General features: G+C 55.4%; 9 protein-coding genes across 9 annotated transcripts; 4 read left to right on the top strand and 5 right to left on the bottom strand.

Annotated features, from left to right (window-relative positions):
* Positions 1–112: 112 nt before the first annotated feature.
* N7482_006498 (tRNA-splicing endonuclease subunit SEN54 family protein) lies at positions 113–1,578 on the top strand (the record flags this gene model as incomplete). Its single annotated transcript, XM_056688623.1, has 3 exons — positions 113–225; positions 317–1,071; positions 1,127–1,578. The coding sequence occupies 3 exons, from the start codon at positions 113–115 to the stop codon at positions 1,576–1,578; spliced, it is 1,320 nt and encodes a 439-aa protein (XP_056541052.1).
* Positions 1,579–2,062: 484 nt separating this feature from the next.
* On the bottom strand, positions 2,063–3,803 carry N7482_006497 (NEDD8-activating enzyme E1 regulatory subunit; the record flags this gene model as incomplete). Its single annotated transcript, XM_056688622.1, has 2 exons — positions 2,063–3,373; positions 3,429–3,803. The coding sequence occupies 2 exons, from the start codon at positions 3,801–3,803 to the stop codon at positions 2,063–2,065; spliced, it is 1,686 nt and encodes a 561-aa protein (XP_056541051.1).
* A 481-nt stretch (positions 3,804–4,284) lies between these two features.
* N7482_006496 (uncharacterized protein) lies at positions 4,285–5,098 on the bottom strand (the record flags this gene model as incomplete). The annotated part of the gene is made up of 2 exons (XM_056688621.1): positions 4,285–4,832; positions 4,888–5,098. The coding sequence occupies 2 exons, from the start codon at positions 5,096–5,098 to the stop codon at positions 4,285–4,287; spliced, it is 759 nt and encodes a 252-aa protein (XP_056541050.1).
* Positions 5,099–5,796: 698 nt separating this feature from the next.
* N7482_006495 (ribose-5-phosphate isomerase RKI1) lies at positions 5,797–6,877 on the top strand (the record flags this gene model as incomplete). Its single annotated transcript, XM_056688620.1, has 2 exons — positions 5,797–6,319; positions 6,438–6,877. 2 exons carry the CDS (start codon positions 5,797–5,799, stop codon positions 6,875–6,877), a joined length of 963 nt encoding a protein of 320 aa, XP_056541049.1.
* Positions 6,878–7,102: 225 nt separating this feature from the next.
* Positions 7,103–8,323, bottom strand: N7482_006494 (WD40 repeat domain-containing protein; the record flags this gene model as incomplete). Its single annotated transcript, XM_056688619.1, has 3 exons — positions 7,103–7,919; positions 7,996–8,251; positions 8,314–8,323. 3 exons carry the CDS (start codon positions 8,321–8,323, stop codon positions 7,103–7,105), a joined length of 1,083 nt encoding a protein of 360 aa, XP_056541048.1.
* A 172-nt stretch (positions 8,324–8,495) lies between these two features.
* On the top strand, positions 8,496–9,685 carry N7482_006493 (GTPase GPN2; the record flags this gene model as incomplete). The annotated part of the gene is made up of 4 exons (XM_056688618.1): positions 8,496–8,534; positions 8,567–8,783; positions 8,846–8,946; positions 9,014–9,685. The coding sequence occupies 4 exons, from the start codon at positions 8,496–8,498 to the stop codon at positions 9,683–9,685; spliced, it is 1,029 nt and encodes a 342-aa protein (XP_056541047.1).
* A 132-nt stretch (positions 9,686–9,817) lies between these two features.
* On the bottom strand, positions 9,818–10,546 carry N7482_006492 (Rpp14/Pop5 family protein; the record flags this gene model as incomplete). Its single annotated transcript, XM_056688617.1, has 2 exons — positions 9,818–10,203; positions 10,306–10,546. 2 exons carry the CDS (start codon positions 10,544–10,546, stop codon positions 9,818–9,820), a joined length of 627 nt encoding a protein of 208 aa, XP_056541046.1.
* Positions 10,547–11,249: 703 nt separating this feature from the next.
* N7482_006491 (uncharacterized protein) lies at positions 11,250–13,361 on the bottom strand (the record flags this gene model as incomplete). The annotated part of the gene is made up of 3 exons (XM_056688616.1): positions 11,250–12,773; positions 12,837–13,143; positions 13,222–13,361. The coding sequence occupies 3 exons, from the start codon at positions 13,359–13,361 to the stop codon at positions 11,250–11,252; spliced, it is 1,971 nt and encodes a 656-aa protein (XP_056541045.1).
* A 1,324-nt stretch (positions 13,362–14,685) lies between these two features.
* Positions 14,686–16,257, top strand: aclA (putative ATP citrate lyase subunit (Acl); the record flags this gene model as incomplete). Its single annotated transcript, XM_056688615.1, has 3 exons — positions 14,686–15,098; positions 15,155–15,843; positions 15,902–16,257. The coding sequence occupies 3 exons, from the start codon at positions 14,686–14,688 to the stop codon at positions 16,255–16,257; spliced, it is 1,458 nt and encodes a 485-aa protein (XP_056541044.1).
* Between the last annotated feature and the right edge of the window lie 314 nt (positions 16,258–16,571).

The raw sequence follows: 16,571 nt of genomic DNA, 5'->3' as shown, positions 1-16,571 counted from the left end.
CTTGATTGTGGGCGCTTATCGATAAGCCCCGATTTTCTTGCCGCGTCCGAACCTCTCGTCTTTGCGACTGACTCTGCAATTGCCCACCCTCGACAAGCCCACTCCAGTGACAATGGCGGACGCAGACGAAGATGCCATCCGTGGCACTGCAGTTCAGGCGACCCAGATCGAGACCGATCTCTCTGACGAAACACAGGACTTCCGCCTGTTGAATCACCTCAATTTGTATGCGCTGATCAGAGTTAACAAGATGCGAACCGCCTCGCTTAGTTTTATAGGACACTCCTACAGGATACTAATCATTTCTATACAATAGTCTCACCGATACATCCTCCTCCAGTCTCCCCCGCCGTGGTGAAAAAGACTTCGAGCCCAATCCAACTGAATTCCAGGCCGATGTGCTCTCCTCCTCCCGCCAGGCGATGCACAATGCGCTCGCATATCCTCGCCTTCACAACCCCAAGAACCAAGTCATAGCCTTCTATGCCCCCGATGGACCTGCACCCCCGCCCAATGTGGAACAGGACACCGGCAAGACGACCGGTAGGGGCGCGAGTGTTTCGCCGGATGCATGCGTCTATGTACCGAATCCCAAGGGCCAGTATTTCAAGACTATGGGGCAAGCGGATCGATGGGGGAGGATCTGGTTGCTGCCTGAGGAGGCATTGTATCTGCTAGAGCGGGGGAGTCTGGATATTCGCTGGCCCGCTGAGGTTACCGGTGGTGGTGGTGAGGAGGGAGCTGATCACGAACTATCTATCCCGATGAGTTTGCAAGCAGCTTACGCGCGCCTCATGGGACGAGGTGGCTTGACGCTCGAACGGTTCTCCGTGTTCACTGGCTTGCGGAGGATCGGTTACTCCATTTATCGAGCGCCTGGCTGGGATGACCTGGCCGAGGTGGCCGCCCCAGCGGATGAAAACCGCAAGGATGCCTATACGCAGCCGCTCCGGCGTGGCCCAGGTCTTGCTGGTATCCTTGGAAGTCTCTTCGACTGGATTCACGATCCGACCTCCACATCGTCCACGGCGGCTGGTCCCGTCGTCGGATGTGGCATCCACCGCAACTACGGTGAGTCTCATCTTCTAGCCCCTCTAGCAACTCATCTAAACAGCTCAATCCACAGCCGATGTATACCGAAAACTGGCCTTAATCCCCTGGTACGACCCAACCCTCGCGACAGAACGCGACGCCCTTGACACGCCAGCGCCCTTCCGCGTCATCTTCCACGTCTACAAGCCCTCAACCTCCATTAAAAAGTCCGCCCGTCCACCCCCAGACTTCCGCATCGCGGTCATCAACACGCGCGAGCAAACTACTGCCCCGACCCTACCACAACTTGGCGCCCTTCTCGAAAGCACACCGCTCGATCCACCACACGGCGAGAAAATGGAGCGGCAGATGTACATGCGCCTGCGGCATGGCTACCGCAACGTCATTTTGGCGGTTGTGGACCAGGGTGTCACCAGCTTTTTGCGAGTTGCGGATGCTGCCTTTGGGAAAGAGAAGTTGTATGAAAGCAAGAACGGGCCGTCGGGGCCGAAAAATAGTGGCAACTACCGCAAAAAGAAACGGTGATCGAGTCTGCGCGGGTTCAGTTGACGTGTTTCGAACAAGCCGCCTGACAGGGCCTTGCGTATGACAGCAGGGCATATTGTCACAACATCCTAAATCATGGCTTGGCTTGGCTGGCATTGGCTTGGATGGACCTACCTAACGCAGTGGAAAGATGTCCCAGCATATATCTGCTGCCATTCGATGTGCTGTCCGGAATGCAGTCTAGTGGCGCAGTTTAGACCTGCTCATCTACTGCACCAGCGGCCCATGCAACTATATGAATGCCTGTATGGGTCAGCGAGCCACTCTGAGCCGCAGATGGGACGGATCGAGCCGAGGCTCTCTCAAGCTACGACCAAACCCTTTTTCCCCAGCAAGGCTGTCGGTACCGCCTGTATAGTATCCATTTCTAATTTAAACCCACCAATACACACATCATAAATCATAACAGCCATGAATGTAGACCTCCCCCGTCGCAAGACGCGCATCTGCACAGCAACCTTTCTTACAGCCTATACATCTCACTCCGACTCCGAGCCCCGTCAAACACACAGGTATTATCCAGTGGCACATACTGCCTCGTGAGCACCTTTAGCGCCTCCTGCGCCACCAAGCCACCGGTCAGGGACGAGATATTGTGCAGCTCGCCGCCCTCGGCACGACGCAGTTCCTGGATGGCGTCGTCGATACCTTCGCGAACAGCCTCGCTAAGAGGTACGGGGGCGTCGCGGGTCAACAGAGCCAGAATGCGTTCGGTGTGGCTGATCCAGAGTCCGTCGTTGTCAACGGAGAGGTGGGCCCCTTGCTGGCCGCTGCTCTGGATCTCATCCACAACCGCGTCGAGGACCTGTGTTGCGATGAACACCGAGATTAAGGAGTCGGGTATACCCAGCTGACTGCGGATTTCCTTCAGCGTGTCCTGGTCGCTGTCGCTGCTGATATGTGGGATTGCACGGCCGTGTACAACCTTGATGTGTGCGGCATTCTTGCAGAATACCTCGATCTCGCGCTCGAGGATTCGTGGGGGCGATCGTCCGAGTTGGGACTCGAGCTGGTGCACTGTTGCGGTGACTTCCTCCACATCTTGGCGAGCCTTAGATTTGTAGATATTCTGCAGCGTGACGTAATCAGAAGACTGGGCTTTCATATCGGGGAGGGAGCCTGGAAGAGGCAGCACTCCGTGCGTGGTGTAGAAGGCACTGATGGCTGCCGCGATCACCCAGAAATCCGCCGATTGAGGGGTCAAGTGCTTGCACTGTCTCATGCCAAAGATTTCTCGGATCGAACTGCGTAGACTGAATGGGGCAATAGTCTTCAGCACCGCAGCCACCGCCTCATCAAAGTTCTCCTCGCCACCTTCTGCATTGTCGGTGCGTGCATTCGAGCGAACGAACTCCCGGAACTCTGTTTTCTCTTTGTAGTTGCTTGGCACACTCCCGCCGTGGGCATGTTTCCATTGCTCCAGGAAGTGTAACAGAAGCAGAATGTAAGGGACATGACCATGTCGGTGGTCATCCATGTTAGTCAAGTCACCGAGTGCCGCCGCCGCGGCAACAAGCTCTGGCCAGGGATTCAGAAGGCGCAGGTCTTGCATGGCCTCTGGGTCTGGGTGCGTCTCGACGATGGGGAATTCCGCATCCAATTGCAGGGAGAAGGTTGAGTAGAATCCAACTGAATGAATGTATAGTACAGGGATGCCCAGTCTCTGTGCTTGTTGGGTGAGGGGCCCCAACGAGGAGCGCTTAGTGGGGCCAGAAATGATCACCAGTTTATGCCGGGGTAGAAATTCTGGGTCATGAAGAAGATCCGTGATGTGCTAGAGTCAAGTATTAGAGTGGCAGGATACAGGCAAGAAGGGAAAAGTAACATACCTTTGAATAGAAATATCCCTGGACGTCGGGATTCAACTCCCGCAGTAGCCGGCACGTTTCTTCCGCACGCGACTTGCCAAGTGACTCCTGTTCCAAAAAGAAGTTCACCCCCAGGTCAGACGCAGTGACCGTGGCGGGATCGACAATGGTGAAGCCTCCGATGCCTGGCAGGACCAGGTTTTTGAGTGTCTCTACTCCAACGACGCCAGAGACACCGGTACTGCTGGTGCCGAGCGGGCCATCAGAGTTTACTAACAAGACGCGTGAATCTTCGAGGGCTTGCTGACCCGTGGCAGCCCACAGTCGCAGCTGCCGGTCATACTTGCGTTCTTTGGAGGTTGGCCCCGTCAAAGCCGCAGGGAAGGAGTCGGTCATGGTTGGTAGGGTGATTTGGATAAAGTTGATAAGGCGAGGGTGAGCAAGAGGAAGTGCAGGAACAATTGCGGAGGTTGAACCATGTGACACCTTTCACGTATTTCCCTTAAGCCTCCGTTGTTACAATAGTAAGTCTTAATCCTTTCGATGGTTGACAAACCCAGGCTGAAGTGTTGTTGATGCGCGGCGGTTTGACTAAGCTACGTGGGGGATTGGCGGCCTGGCCGTTGAGGCAAAGACAGAGCCACCCCCGATCGGGGAAACTGTACGGAGTATGTTTTCCCTTTGGGCACTGGTCGTGCAAACCAAATTCGTTCAAATCGTCAAGCAATTTTTGATGGAATGTACAGCCTGATCGGTGGAAGTAGCTATTTTCAGCGTCATTGGTGCATTATTATCTATATAACGTGGAAGCCATGTTATCGCGAGTGTCGAGTTTGAGATGAAATCAGAAGAAAATATCTGTGATGGAGGACTGAAATCAAACACGAGGAAGTTGTTCGAATTCACAAAACTCCTCTTTCCATTCTATTGAACCTAGTTCTTCCAAAAGGGTCCTAAAAGCTTCCATTCTAGTTTGAGTCCCCATTACACAAGCAGTCCCAGGTATCATCAGAAATGTAGGACCGTTCCTCCATTCGGCCTTCTTTTCATCCCCCCAGAAATGCGGCCACAGCATTAACTGGACTTCTTGGTCATGCAAAAATTCTGTTTGAGTTGCCCATTCTTGCGCCGGAATATGCCTTGCGGGCCGGTGACTAAGGGGGATTCCAGGCCCCGTAGCTGGTGGACGAAGACCTCTTTTTTTTGGATCTGAAATCCGGGCCAGCTGTGCCTCGTCTACAGGGGCCGGAAAATAGACCCAGAATAACTGAATGAATGAATGCTGTAGAGAAGTAAACCAGTTATCGCGATAAATGGTCTCATGCGAAGCTAGGCGTGATACTCCTCTGCCTGCAAGGTTTTCCCAGAAGATCTGGGCGCAGGGGGAGACTGTGAAATTCCTTAGGTCTGCTTGGCTCTTCCATACTAAGGTGCATAGGTTAGTAGACTGATAATTTGTACTTTCTCGGTCGTGACTTACATGTTACCAGAAGGACTATATTAGGGCGCTCTCGAATTCTTGCCCACAAAGAGGTGTGGTGACCCGAAGCCTGGACCAATGGCTGAAAGTGTCCAGTCCATTGGTGAGTATCCAACTCCTCGCTCGGAGGAACTCGGAGTTCAGTCCAAACAATGATCTCCAAGTCTCTGACCTTGTAGGTTGAAGAATCCCTAGGAAGAAGATTCGCCATGGTAAGACATTCTCAGTTGATTCAGGGGTAAGTGAAGGAATAAGAGTTACGAGTACGGAGTACACTAGGTAAGGTTACAATGGCATTGACTCAGTAAGCCGGACTCCGAGCACCCCTAAAGCAGGGCCCCTGCCTTTATGATCGGAAGATCTCGGCTAAGAGGGAATCAGGTGTGCAGAGGTACAGATACACATTGTGAACTTGGATAGGTACCTGCTTACTGCTTCCGTGGACTGCAAACCCACTCCTACCCCACTAGCTAGCAAGCGGTTGCTTCGGGCCTAGCCCACTCAACCGGCTGGAAGAAAACCCCATGCAGACGATCTGTGGGTAGAAATAGGTTTCCTAAGCTCACCGGCGAGATGAGAAGCGCCGGGTGCTCGAAAAGAAGGCAACCACTACAGCAAGGGAGAAGGTGTGTGATCGATAGTCTGATAGATTTGTAAATTTGTCACTGTCGAAGAATATCCACTGGCTGTACAAGTGTTTGTAGCTAATTTGGCTCAGTCGGTGTTCTGTCGTCCGATGGGCATCGTACTTCAGACGGGCGGGCTGCACTGTCCAACCACCCAACCCCACACTCCCCCGATCAACGCTAATGACGCTATCCTGCAGCGCCGGACTGACCGGACTGACTAGAGGTCGCAAAAGAATGAACGGGTGCCAATTGCCCAGCCCATCCTCTTAACCTCGTCCCCATGGGCCCCGGACTGTTCTGCGCGCCCCTCTCTGCTCTCCGCCTCGCTCCTCTTCCGCGCCCGGGCGCTTCACCCCACCTCCGCCTTCAATTTCAGCCTCGACTTCCACCCCTCACCTCCACCCTCCCACGCTACCACGCTAGCATGGCCGACGCCGTTGAAGCCGCGAAGCGCGCCGCTGCAAAGACCGCCGTCGCCAACCATTACCCCGAGAACGCTCGCTGGGTCGGCATTGGCAGCGGCACCACCATCGTTTATGTCGTCGAGGCCATCAAGGCTCTCGGTGTCGATACCTCGAACACCCGCTACGTGCCGACGGGCTACCAGTCGCGCCAGCTGATCATCAGCGCTGGTCTCACGGCCGTCGAATTCGATGCCTTGCCCGCAGGCACAGTGCTGGACGTTGCCTTCGACGGCGCCGACGAGGTCGACGATGATCTGAACTGCATCAAGGGCGGCGGTGCCTGTTTGTTCCAGGAGAAGCTTGTTGCGATGCAAGCTAAGCAGTTCATTTGTGTTGCAGGTAAGCCTTGAATCATTTCAATTCAAATTCCTTTCCTTGCCTCTTCTTGCCTTGCCGAGAGAGAGAGGTAAGAAAAAAAAGGAAAAAAAAAGAAGAAAAACCTGACTCATACCTCCAGACTCCCGCAAACTCCAATCTCGCCTTCTTTCTAAATGGAAGTACGTCCCAATCGAAGTCGCCCCGATCGCCGCGTATCGCGTCCAGAAGAAGCTGCTCGAACTCGGCGCCATCGACCCCGTCATCCGCACCAACAAGGACTTCAAGCAGGGCCCCCTCAAGACCGATCAGGACTTCTTCCTCATCGATGCGCCATTCCCACCACTGCTGACTAGTGCCGATCTTGCAGCCGGCAGGGACGGCTCTGGCAAGAACGGCGTCTGGGAGGTGAACCTGCTTGCGCGCGAGATTAAGCAGATTAACGGTGTGCTGGACGTGGGCATTTTCTCGGGCCTCACGGGGCCGCAAGCCACTGCTGCCGGCGGTGTTGGTGGACAGCGCCCTGTGGCAGCGTACTTTGGCATGCCAGATGGGTTGGTGTCGGTGCGGAAGGCTGCTTAAATGTGTACAAATTGGAGACCGAGGGCAATTGAGGACCCGAAGCATTGGATGGGTTTGGATTGGATGCAGCGTGTGTGTGACTATAGATAAACTAGACGATACTTGTCGTTTTGCACTACATTATTTGAGCTATGCTACTGGGATTTGTCAATTGAGCATGATTCATTAGATTCGGTGCTTGGTATCTCCCCGCAGGCATATGTACCGTACCTCACTTCCTTGTATCTATTTTGCGCCTTTGCCCTTGGCTTCCGTCTCGCCCAGCTCCTTCACGACAATCTTAACCACGCCCTCCGGCACATCGTCCTTGCCGTCCTCAAAGCCAGGGCTGATCGCAATCGCCAGGTACTTCCCATTACCACTGAACCCAAGAGCAGCCACGCTCGAGGGGTACTTCTGGTACTGGCGAATGCGGCGTTTGGAGATTCCGTCCCATAGCGCAACAACGCCGTCGCCGCCACCAGAAGCAAATGTGCCATGGATGGGGTGGAACGCGAGCGCATTGACTGGGTAGACAACGTCGACACCATCCTCGGCTGTCTGACGGTGGCACTTGAAAGCGTACTTCCGAGCCTGGGACTCGGGAGACGGGTCAAACCACTCGACCGCAACACGGCCCTCAATGCTAGACGAAGCGTACCCAGCGTCATCGGGCATACATGCGACAGCCCGCGTCATAAACTTCAAGCTGCTCTCCCGCCGTTGCCACGGTTCAATCTCGACTCTGCCTCCATTGGTGGTCTCACTGTTCGCCTGCGCAGTCAGCTGGGCGAGCGCCTTGAGATCGTAGATGTGCAGTGCGCGCGACGCCATGGCCACGACCAACTTAGTGGCAGTGAGAGACAGGGAGAAGGGTTTGGAGGGCAGTGAGATGATGGCCGGAATGGATTGGGTGTTTGTGCCGGCGTCGGGGCGGTGCACGTGAAGGGTCGAGTCCCACGAGCCGGAGATAATGATGCTGTGTTCGCGACTGTAAACGACGTTACGCACGCCGGCTTCGTGGCTGCTCATGACGGTCTGAGTCGAGGTGTTGAGATCAATCCTACATCAGTCAGTGATTGTTTCCCAGCGAGATGCGTCCTGCGAGCCCTTTGTAGAGCCGGCGCATATCGACTCACTTGCGCACATCCCAATCCAAGCCTGCCGTATAGATCTCGTTTTCATTCTCGCCGAAACATACATCCAGCACCGGGGCGCGGTGCTCAAACTTCTGCAGCAGCTTGCCCTCGCCCACAACGCCGTTCTCGTCTCGGAGATCGTATAGGTATACATTCTTGTCCCATGACGAAACGACGATCCGCGTCGAGTCGGGGTCTGGCGAGAACTGCAGTGCGGAGATGGCGTCTGTGGGCGGCGACGCCACAGTGAATTGATCTGCGACAAGTAAGTAGAGCCCTCAAATGGTGATTGTGCGTCTAGTGCGGCGCGCGACTTACTTGACGACATCTTCGGTCGAGAAAGCGGTGTTGGAGAGCAGTCGTGCATGGAGCTAGCTCCTTGAGGGCCTTTTCTGCCGTGAGGGACCGCCATCTCATTCCCCGCGCTGTTTGATAAGGGAAAAAAAGCTAGCTACCACTCCTTCTCAAGTTCTCCCCACAAACTGTCTCTTTCAGCAAGAATGCCCTTTGCGCAGCTGGTCATCGGCCCCCGGGTGCGGGTAAGTCCACCTACTGCAATGGCATGCATCAGTTCCTGGGTGCCATCGGCCGGAAGTGCTCGGTGGTGAATCTGGACCCCGCCAACGACAAGACCTCATACCCGTGCGCGCTGGACGTGCGCGATCTGGTAACACTTGAGGAGATTATGGACGAATATAAGCTGGGGCCGAACGGAGCCACACTATACGCGCTGGAGGAGCTCGAGGAGAATTACTCTTGGTTAGAGGAGGGGCTGAAGGAGCTTGGAGGTTTGTTGGATTCACCTCGCGGGCCTTGAGCTGGTTTGCTAATGAGTGATGGCGTGATGCAGACGATTATGTTATATTCGACTGCCCTGGTCAAGTCGAGCTTTTCACGCACCACTCGTCATTACGCAATATCTTTTTCCAGCTCCAGAAAATGGGCTATCGAGTACGTCCTATGCCCCAAACCAGCCGAGATATCAGGGCTAGCTGGTTAACATGCAATTCCGTCGCAGCTAATAGTAATGCACCTCGTCGACTCCTACACCCTCACCCTCCCATCAATGTATATCTCCGCCCTTCTCCTCTCCCTCCGCGCCATGCTGCAACTGGACTTGCCGCATCTCAACGTCCTCACCAAGATCGACAACCTATCAAACTACTCCAGCCTTCCCTTCAATCTGGACTTCTACACGGAAGTGCAAGACCTTAACTACCTTCTCCCGCACCTCGAAGCCGAGTCCTCGCGCCTCACAAACTCCAAGTTCAGTGCCCTCAACACCGCGATCATAGATCTAGTCGAGGAATTCGGGCTCGTGGCATTTGAGACGCTCGCTGTTGAGGATAAGAAGAGCATGATGAACTTGCTGAGGGCGATTGACCGCGCAAGCGGGTATGCGTTTGGGCCTGCCGAGGGCGCGAATGATACTGTTTGGTCAGTTGCAGTGCGGGAGGGCATGGGAGGTATGGATGTTCGAGATGTGCAGGAGCGGTGGTTAGATGCGAAGGATGAATATGATGACATGGAGCGTGAGGAGTTGGAAGAGGTAGCGCGTATGGAGGAGAAGGCGAGAAAGGCCGCGATGGGGGAGGGGTTGGAAGATGAGGAAGATGAGGATGATCAGGACCTGGCGAATTGGAAAGGGCCACTGCCGGATAGCGGGGTGACGGTACGACGAAAGACATGATTCATGAGCCTGAAGCTCCCTTCGATGGGGAGACGTGTATTATATCAAAAGTCAAATGGGTATCATAATGTACAGTCCATCCCTCCTCCCTGTCCAATCCTGTGTCCGACCCGTGAAGGACAACCTAGCTCTTCAATCGTCATCATCGAGCATATCATCATCATCACTCCCATCCATAACACTAGTCATAACTGGAGCCGCCAATTTCCCACTCTCGGCACCAGAAATCAGATCCCCCAACACACCCTTCTCCTCGGCGCCCCTCACACGCACGATCTCCCGTCGCGCACGACGAATAGCTTCCTCCTCGGCCTTCCGCATTGTGCCCGAGACTCTCAGCACCCGGAATACGCAGGGCCTTTCACGGCCTCCATTAGGTCGTCGCTGGCCCGGACCAGCGCCGGGCTCGAGGACGGCAGGCACATGCGACATATACGTGAGCGCAGACCAGACGAGGCGAAATGACGCGCGTGGACAGCGGACGATGGCCGTTGACGTTGCGGGGGACAGATACTTCACTAGGATCCAGCCAGTCAGCGCGAAGTCTCGGAAGAACTGACACAATGGATCGGAGCTGCTCAAACGCAGACACCGAAGACTGTATTTAAGAGAAGACCTACCTTGAACTCCCGTCGCGGACGCACCACCTAGTTTACCCACACCCCAATCCCCATACATTTCCCCAACCTCCTCGCGGATCATCTTTGCAAGTAACCCCGGCGTCAATGCGTTGGATGTCGGGGCATGGATGGCGAGTTGAGCGGCGAGCGCTTCTGTCGAGACTGTTTTGGAAGAGGGTAATGTTGTTTGGTCGGGGTAAAGGATATCCAGGAGAAGGTAGCGGTTTTTCAGCCGGACCATGTTGTAAATAGATTGAGAGGCGAGGGAGGAGAGAGGTGGGAGGTGGGAGGTGGGAGGTCGTGAGTCCGGGAGACTTGCGGAAAAAAGGTTGGCGTGGGCTGATAAGCGATAAGGGCGGGCGGAGCTGTTGAAAGCATGAGGGCAATTTATGACTTATCACAGCATTGGGATTGGGTGGGAGAGTATGGTATCCCAATAGATATTCAGAGTACAAGAGATTGATTGAAGAAAGTGTCGAACATTGTAGCTGGTCACAGCGTCGTAGAAGCTCCACCTCTAGATTATCTTCCGGCATGGTCAAATCTCCACTCGAGTCGAGTCTCTGTGATTACAGGAAAAAAAGAATTCATCATGCAAGAGGGCACGTTCATTAGGTCCCCAGAAGAGGTCTAGTCATCTAAACAAAATTAAAAAACAGATCCGTAGTCGGGCGTCGCGCCGTTTTCTCCATCCGGGAAAGGAAATCTCTCATCCCATCCCCATCCGGCCGCGGTCAAGCCCACAAGGCGGGCGCAGTAAAACATGGGATACACGCAAAGACTGCTTCAAGAAACAATAATACCAAGGGATAAACCCATCCAAACTCCACCGCCGGAACCAGAACCATATACATGCCAAGTTGTGGTTCTCACGACGGACTGTATGCCACCAGCGGACGGCGCTGCAAATCATATCATGTGTGGAAGAGGGGAAAGCATCGTAATCACATATTGACCTCCACACGGCCCTCGGCACCACCCTTCTGCAGGGTAGGGAGGAGGTAGGTGATGTCGTCCCAGGGGTGGCGGTACAGGCCGGTGCGCAGGCGCTTCTGGTCGAGGTAGTGGGCAATCAGACCGATGGAGCGGCCCAGCACGAACAGACCGTTGAGGACACCCATGCGCATGTAGTCCTCAACCTCCTCGGCGGAGAAGGCACCGCAGTTGCGGAGCAGGTCAACGAAGCAGACAGCGACACAGCCGTCGACGTTCAGGATCAGGTTGTCCTTCTTGGAAGTGGTCACGGTCTCGACCGCGATGGCGTAGTCGAGCAGCTTGGTGCTGGGGAAGTGCTTCTTGACGAACTCCTTGACCAGCTCGACACGAAGATCGGGGTTATTGCGGGACTTGACCTTGTGGCCAATACCGGGGATCAGCTTGTTCTCCTTGCGCATGATGTCAACGAAGTCACGGGGGCTGAGGCCCTTGTCGAAGGCCTTGGTGAACTCCTCAGCAGCGCCGTCCAGGGCACCACCGAAGCGGGAACCAATGGTCAGGAGACCGGAGACCAGAGCGCTGATCAGGTCCTTGCCGGCACGGGTGGTAATAATGGTGTTCATGGCACCGGACACGGCGGGACCGTGGTCAGCAGTGAGCATGAGAACCATCTCAAGGAACTTGCTGGCGTAGGTGGGCAGGCGGCGGCGGAACCACAGCAGGGACATGACACCACCAATGCCGATGTCCTCCCTGAAGACGTCAGAGATGGGCATGCCGGCGTAGAGCAGCTCCTGGCCACGGTCGTCGGAGATGGTGGAGATGAAGGCAGCGGGCTTACGGACAAGACCCAGCTCCTGGGCCCACGAATAGTCAATGGGGATCTTGGGAACAACAGGCTCGGGGGCAGGGACGACGTTGCCCTTCATGAGCTCAGCGTCGTAGACCTCCTTCAGCAGCTGGGGCAGGTCCTCAAAGGTCTCGGGGACGTGGATACCGGCCTCACGCATGGCCTGGTTCTTGTAGACAGCGGTCTCAAGCTGAGAGTTGGCAGACGCACCAGCGTGGCCAAACTGAACCTCGGTCTTGAACAAGCTGGCGCAAGTTCCGATAGCCCAAGCAACGAGGGGCTTGGTGATGATACCGTTCTTGACGGCCTCGATCACGCGGTACTCCTCAACACCACCGACCTCACCGAGCAGGACGAGGATCTTGCACTCGGGCTCGGCCTGGTAGCGGAGCATGTGGTCAATGAAGGTGGTACCGGGGTAACGGTCACCACCAATGGCAACACCCTCATAGACACCGTCGGTGTTCTGAGAAATGATGTTGTTGAGCTCGTTGGACATACCACCCGACTTGGAGACGTATCCAACGGAACCCTTGCGGTACAGCTTGGAGGCGACAATGTTGTCCATCATACCACCAGTGTTACCGATCTTGTAAGAGCCGGGCTTGATACCACCGACGGTGGCGGGGCCAATGATGGTGATGCCCTTCTCCTTGGCAGCGACCAGAATCTCACGAGCACGCTACCATAGCTGTCAGTAAATCGGCCCCTTCTCAATTCCAGGGCAATTGGAGGTTCCACTTACGCGCTCGGGAACACCCTCGGCAATGATGGCAATGGAGCGGATCTGGGGGCAGTTCATGAGCTCCATGGTGGAGCTGTAGACGGAGCGGGAGGAGGCGAAGTTGACAACGGTGTCAACGTCGGGGTGCTTGGCCATGGCCTTCTCGACATCCTGGTAGACGGGGAGAAGGGTCTCGCTGGTACCCCAGTACATCTTGCTGACGAACTGGCCGCCGAAAGTGTAGATGATACCGGCAACAGAAGGGGTGGAGCGCTTGCAGATGAAGTCAAAGTCGAGCATGCCCTGCACAGCTCGGGGTTGCATGCCACTGAACGGGTGTTGGTTAGCACTCAGCTGGTCCCTGGTTGTGTCCTGTTTCTGATTGGTACGCCGCGGGGAGACTTACTATACGAAGCATCGTGTCTTGTTGTGGAAGAGAGCGTTCTGGAGGGGCGAGAGGACACGGCTGGGAGGGTTGAAACGGGTGATGTTGTCGTTGGCATTCTGCACGCCGTTGCCGGCGGTGGACAGCGAAGTAGAGGGCATGATGATTATCTGAAATTGAGCCAAGCGTTAAACGGGGAAGTGTCGAATGTGGGAGGTGTGCAGGTGGAATTGATGCCGGTAGGGGCAACAGATCGTGGATGGCGAAGAGGCAATGGCTTGGGTGTGAAGGAGGAACTCACGTATGTGTGTAGACAGCCCAAGAGAAAGTAGAATGAGGAAGAGAAGGAGGAGAAGAGTCAAGAAGCAAGTCAACAGGAGGCAGCGTTGAGAAAAATCCGCGGGGCCGAGTACTCGCAGGTACGGTGTACAGCTCCTCCTGCCGTATTTTTAGCGGGAGTGGGCGGTACGGACTGTACGGGAAGCTGTTCTGGTGGGGGGACCCTCTCAACAACTCCAGCCAAGCATAGCTTAGCTAGCCCTTTAAGCAGCTCTGGCACCCGGGCAGTCCCCAAAGTACCGGGTACCAGCGAGACCGCCCGCCGCCCCACCATGGTCGATCTCTCAATTGCAGCCCAGGTACCCGGTATGTACAATACACTCCCCCAAAACATCATTACGCACGCTACTCCGTACTGCCCACCATATTCTCGGAAGTGCTGGGTTCGGTGAGCGGAGCTATACTGAATGCAATTCGAGCGGTCATCGACTGTCGCATGCCACTGTCCCGTCAGCCATTGACGAGTCCTACGCACCGATGCGAGAGTGGTATCTGATTTCGATCGTAGAGTCCGGTTGTGGTCCGACCCAAGATCTCATTCTATGCAGTGAATACCTTTCGTTGGGGTGTGTTTTTCGGAGACCGGCAAGTTGGCCGGAAGAGGTCTGGAGGCTACTGTGTAGTTCGGATTCCGGCGGTGTGTCGTGAACGCAGGAAGTTTACGAGTAGTGCGAGGTGTCTCAAAGCCGCCCAACAGAAAATAAAATAGAAACGGAAATGTATCCAGTGGACGTACTCCACACTCGGTAACTCGCCAGGGAGGAACTCTATCCGGCTCCGCACAAGGTCGAGAAGCTACGGTGTAGCCCTGAGTCTACGGTATACTTTGGGGACTGCATGCCGTCCCCGTAAATACCATACGGATCTACCCCCAACGCCCTGGCCAGCACCGCCAGCTGGGCCCCCCACCATCCCGTCGTTTTTTGCATCCGCCTCAACACGGTGGAGCTTCCCTCTCAATTGTACGCTGTAATCTCCAGCACAATTCTTTTTTTCTGTACGCCGTACCTTCCAGTCCTCCCGCCAACCCGGTCTCTTTTGGCTCTCCGCCTGCTTCAACAATCCCTCTCCTCCCTTCTTTTCTTGCTACTCCTCCCATCCGTCCCTCCCTTTCTGCATCTTCTTCTTCACACACAACCACACATCATGTCCGCCAAGTCTATCTTCGAGGCCGACGGCAAGGCCATCCTCAACTACCACCTCACCCGCGCTCCGGTCATCAAGGCTACCCCTCTTCCTCCCTCCTCCACACACAACCCGCCTCCTCGCCTGGCCTCCCTCCATTTCCCTGATGACAAGACCGTCAAGGATGTCCTCGACCAAGCTGAGGTCATCTACCCGTGGCTCCTGATCCCCGGCTCTAAGTTTGTCGCGAAGCCCGATCAATTGATCAAGCGTCGAGGCAAGTCCGGCCTCCTCGCCCTCAACAAGACCTGGGCGGAGGCTCGTGAATGGATTGAGGCTCGCGCCACCAAGGAAGTTCAGGTTGAGCATGTCACAGGAGTGCTGCGCCATTTCCTGGTGGAGCCCATGGTTCCCCACGATCAGTCGAGCGAGGCGTGAGTAGCTTCCAGTCTTCCATTGATCACGGCAGGAACTAACCCCTTGGTGATAGTTACGTGTGCATCAACTCCGTCCGTGAGGGCGACTGGATTCTCTTCTACCACGAGGGTGGTGTCGATGTTGGTGATGTCGATGCGAAGGCCGAGAAGCTCCTCATCCCCGTCGACCTGAAGAAGTTCCCCTCCAACGAGGAGATCGCCGCCGCGCTGCTGAGCAAGGTGCCCAAGGGCATCCACAATGTCCTGGTGGACTTCATTTCCCGCCTGTACGCCGTCTACGTCGACTGCCAGTTCACTTACCTGGAGATCAACCCTCTGGTTGTCATCCCCAACGCCGATGCCACCTCCGCTGACGTCTACTTCCTCGATCTGGCGGCCAAGCTCGACCAGACCGCGGAGTTCGAGTGTGGCACTAAGTGGGCGGTTGCCCGCAGCCCCGCCGCCTTGGGTCTGCCCACCCTCGCGTCCACCGACGGCAAGGTCAACATCGACGCTGGTCCGCCGATGGAGTTCCCCGCCCCCTTCGGCCGTGAGCTGAGCAAGGAGGAGAAGTTCATCTCTGACATGGACGCCAAGACCGGTGCCTCGCTCAAGCTCACCGTTCTCAACGCCCACGGCCGTATCTGGACCCTGGTTGCCGGTGGTGGTGCTTCCGTTGTCTACGCCGACGCCATTGCCTCCGCTGGCTTCGTCAGTGAGCTCGCCAACTACGGCGAGTACAGTGGTGCTCCTAGCGAGGGAGGTTCGTATTGAGTCGAGTATCTCCCGTTTCAGACCTTGTTGCTAATTTTACTCTACAGCTACTTACTCCTACGCCAAGACTGTCCTGGACCTGATGCTGCGTGCCCCCATGAACCCTGAGGGTAAGGTCCTCTTCATCGGCGGTGGTATTGCCAACTTCACCAACGTCGCCTCCACCTTCAAGGGTGTCATTCGCGCCATTCGCGAGGTCGCTCCTGTGCTCGTCGAGCACAAGGTCCAGATCTGGGTCCGTCGTGCTGGTCCCAACTACCAGGAGGGTCTGAAGAACATCAAGTCCACTGGTCTCGAGCTCGGCCTGGACATGCACGTGTACGGCCCCGAGATGCACGTGTCTGGTATCGTGCCCCTCGCTCTGCTGGGCAAGAAGACCGATGTCAAGGAATTCGGCGCATAAATGACTACCCCGTGCTGTTTTATTTAATTGTTTTGTTTCTGCAGCGTCAACTCCGTTGCATGGGTTTGTGGTATAATGCATGGCATGATATGAAATTTGCGGGGTTTGACCTGGGCGGATTCAAGAATTGTGCAGGCTTGACCTGCCTCCTATTTTCCCCTCTGGGCTTATCCTGTTTTGCTGGTCGTGGGTATGGCGTTTCTTCCCGCCCGGACTAAAAGACCGGATGCTTGGTGCCCGACGTACATGATTAGATTTCCTTTTATGTTGAACCTTACCGGGGGATTTAGATCGAGATGTCCCATCGGATAATA

The sequence above is a fragment of the Penicillium canariense genome (assembly GCF_028826845.1).
Source record: "Penicillium canariense strain IBT 26290 chromosome Unknown utg000004l_segment0_segment0, whole genome shotgun sequence".
NCBI lineage: Eukaryota > Fungi > Ascomycota > Eurotiomycetes > Eurotiales > Aspergillaceae > Penicillium > Penicillium canariense.
Note: the sequence above shows the minus strand (reverse complement) of the source record. Positions and strands in the feature narration are given on the sequence as shown.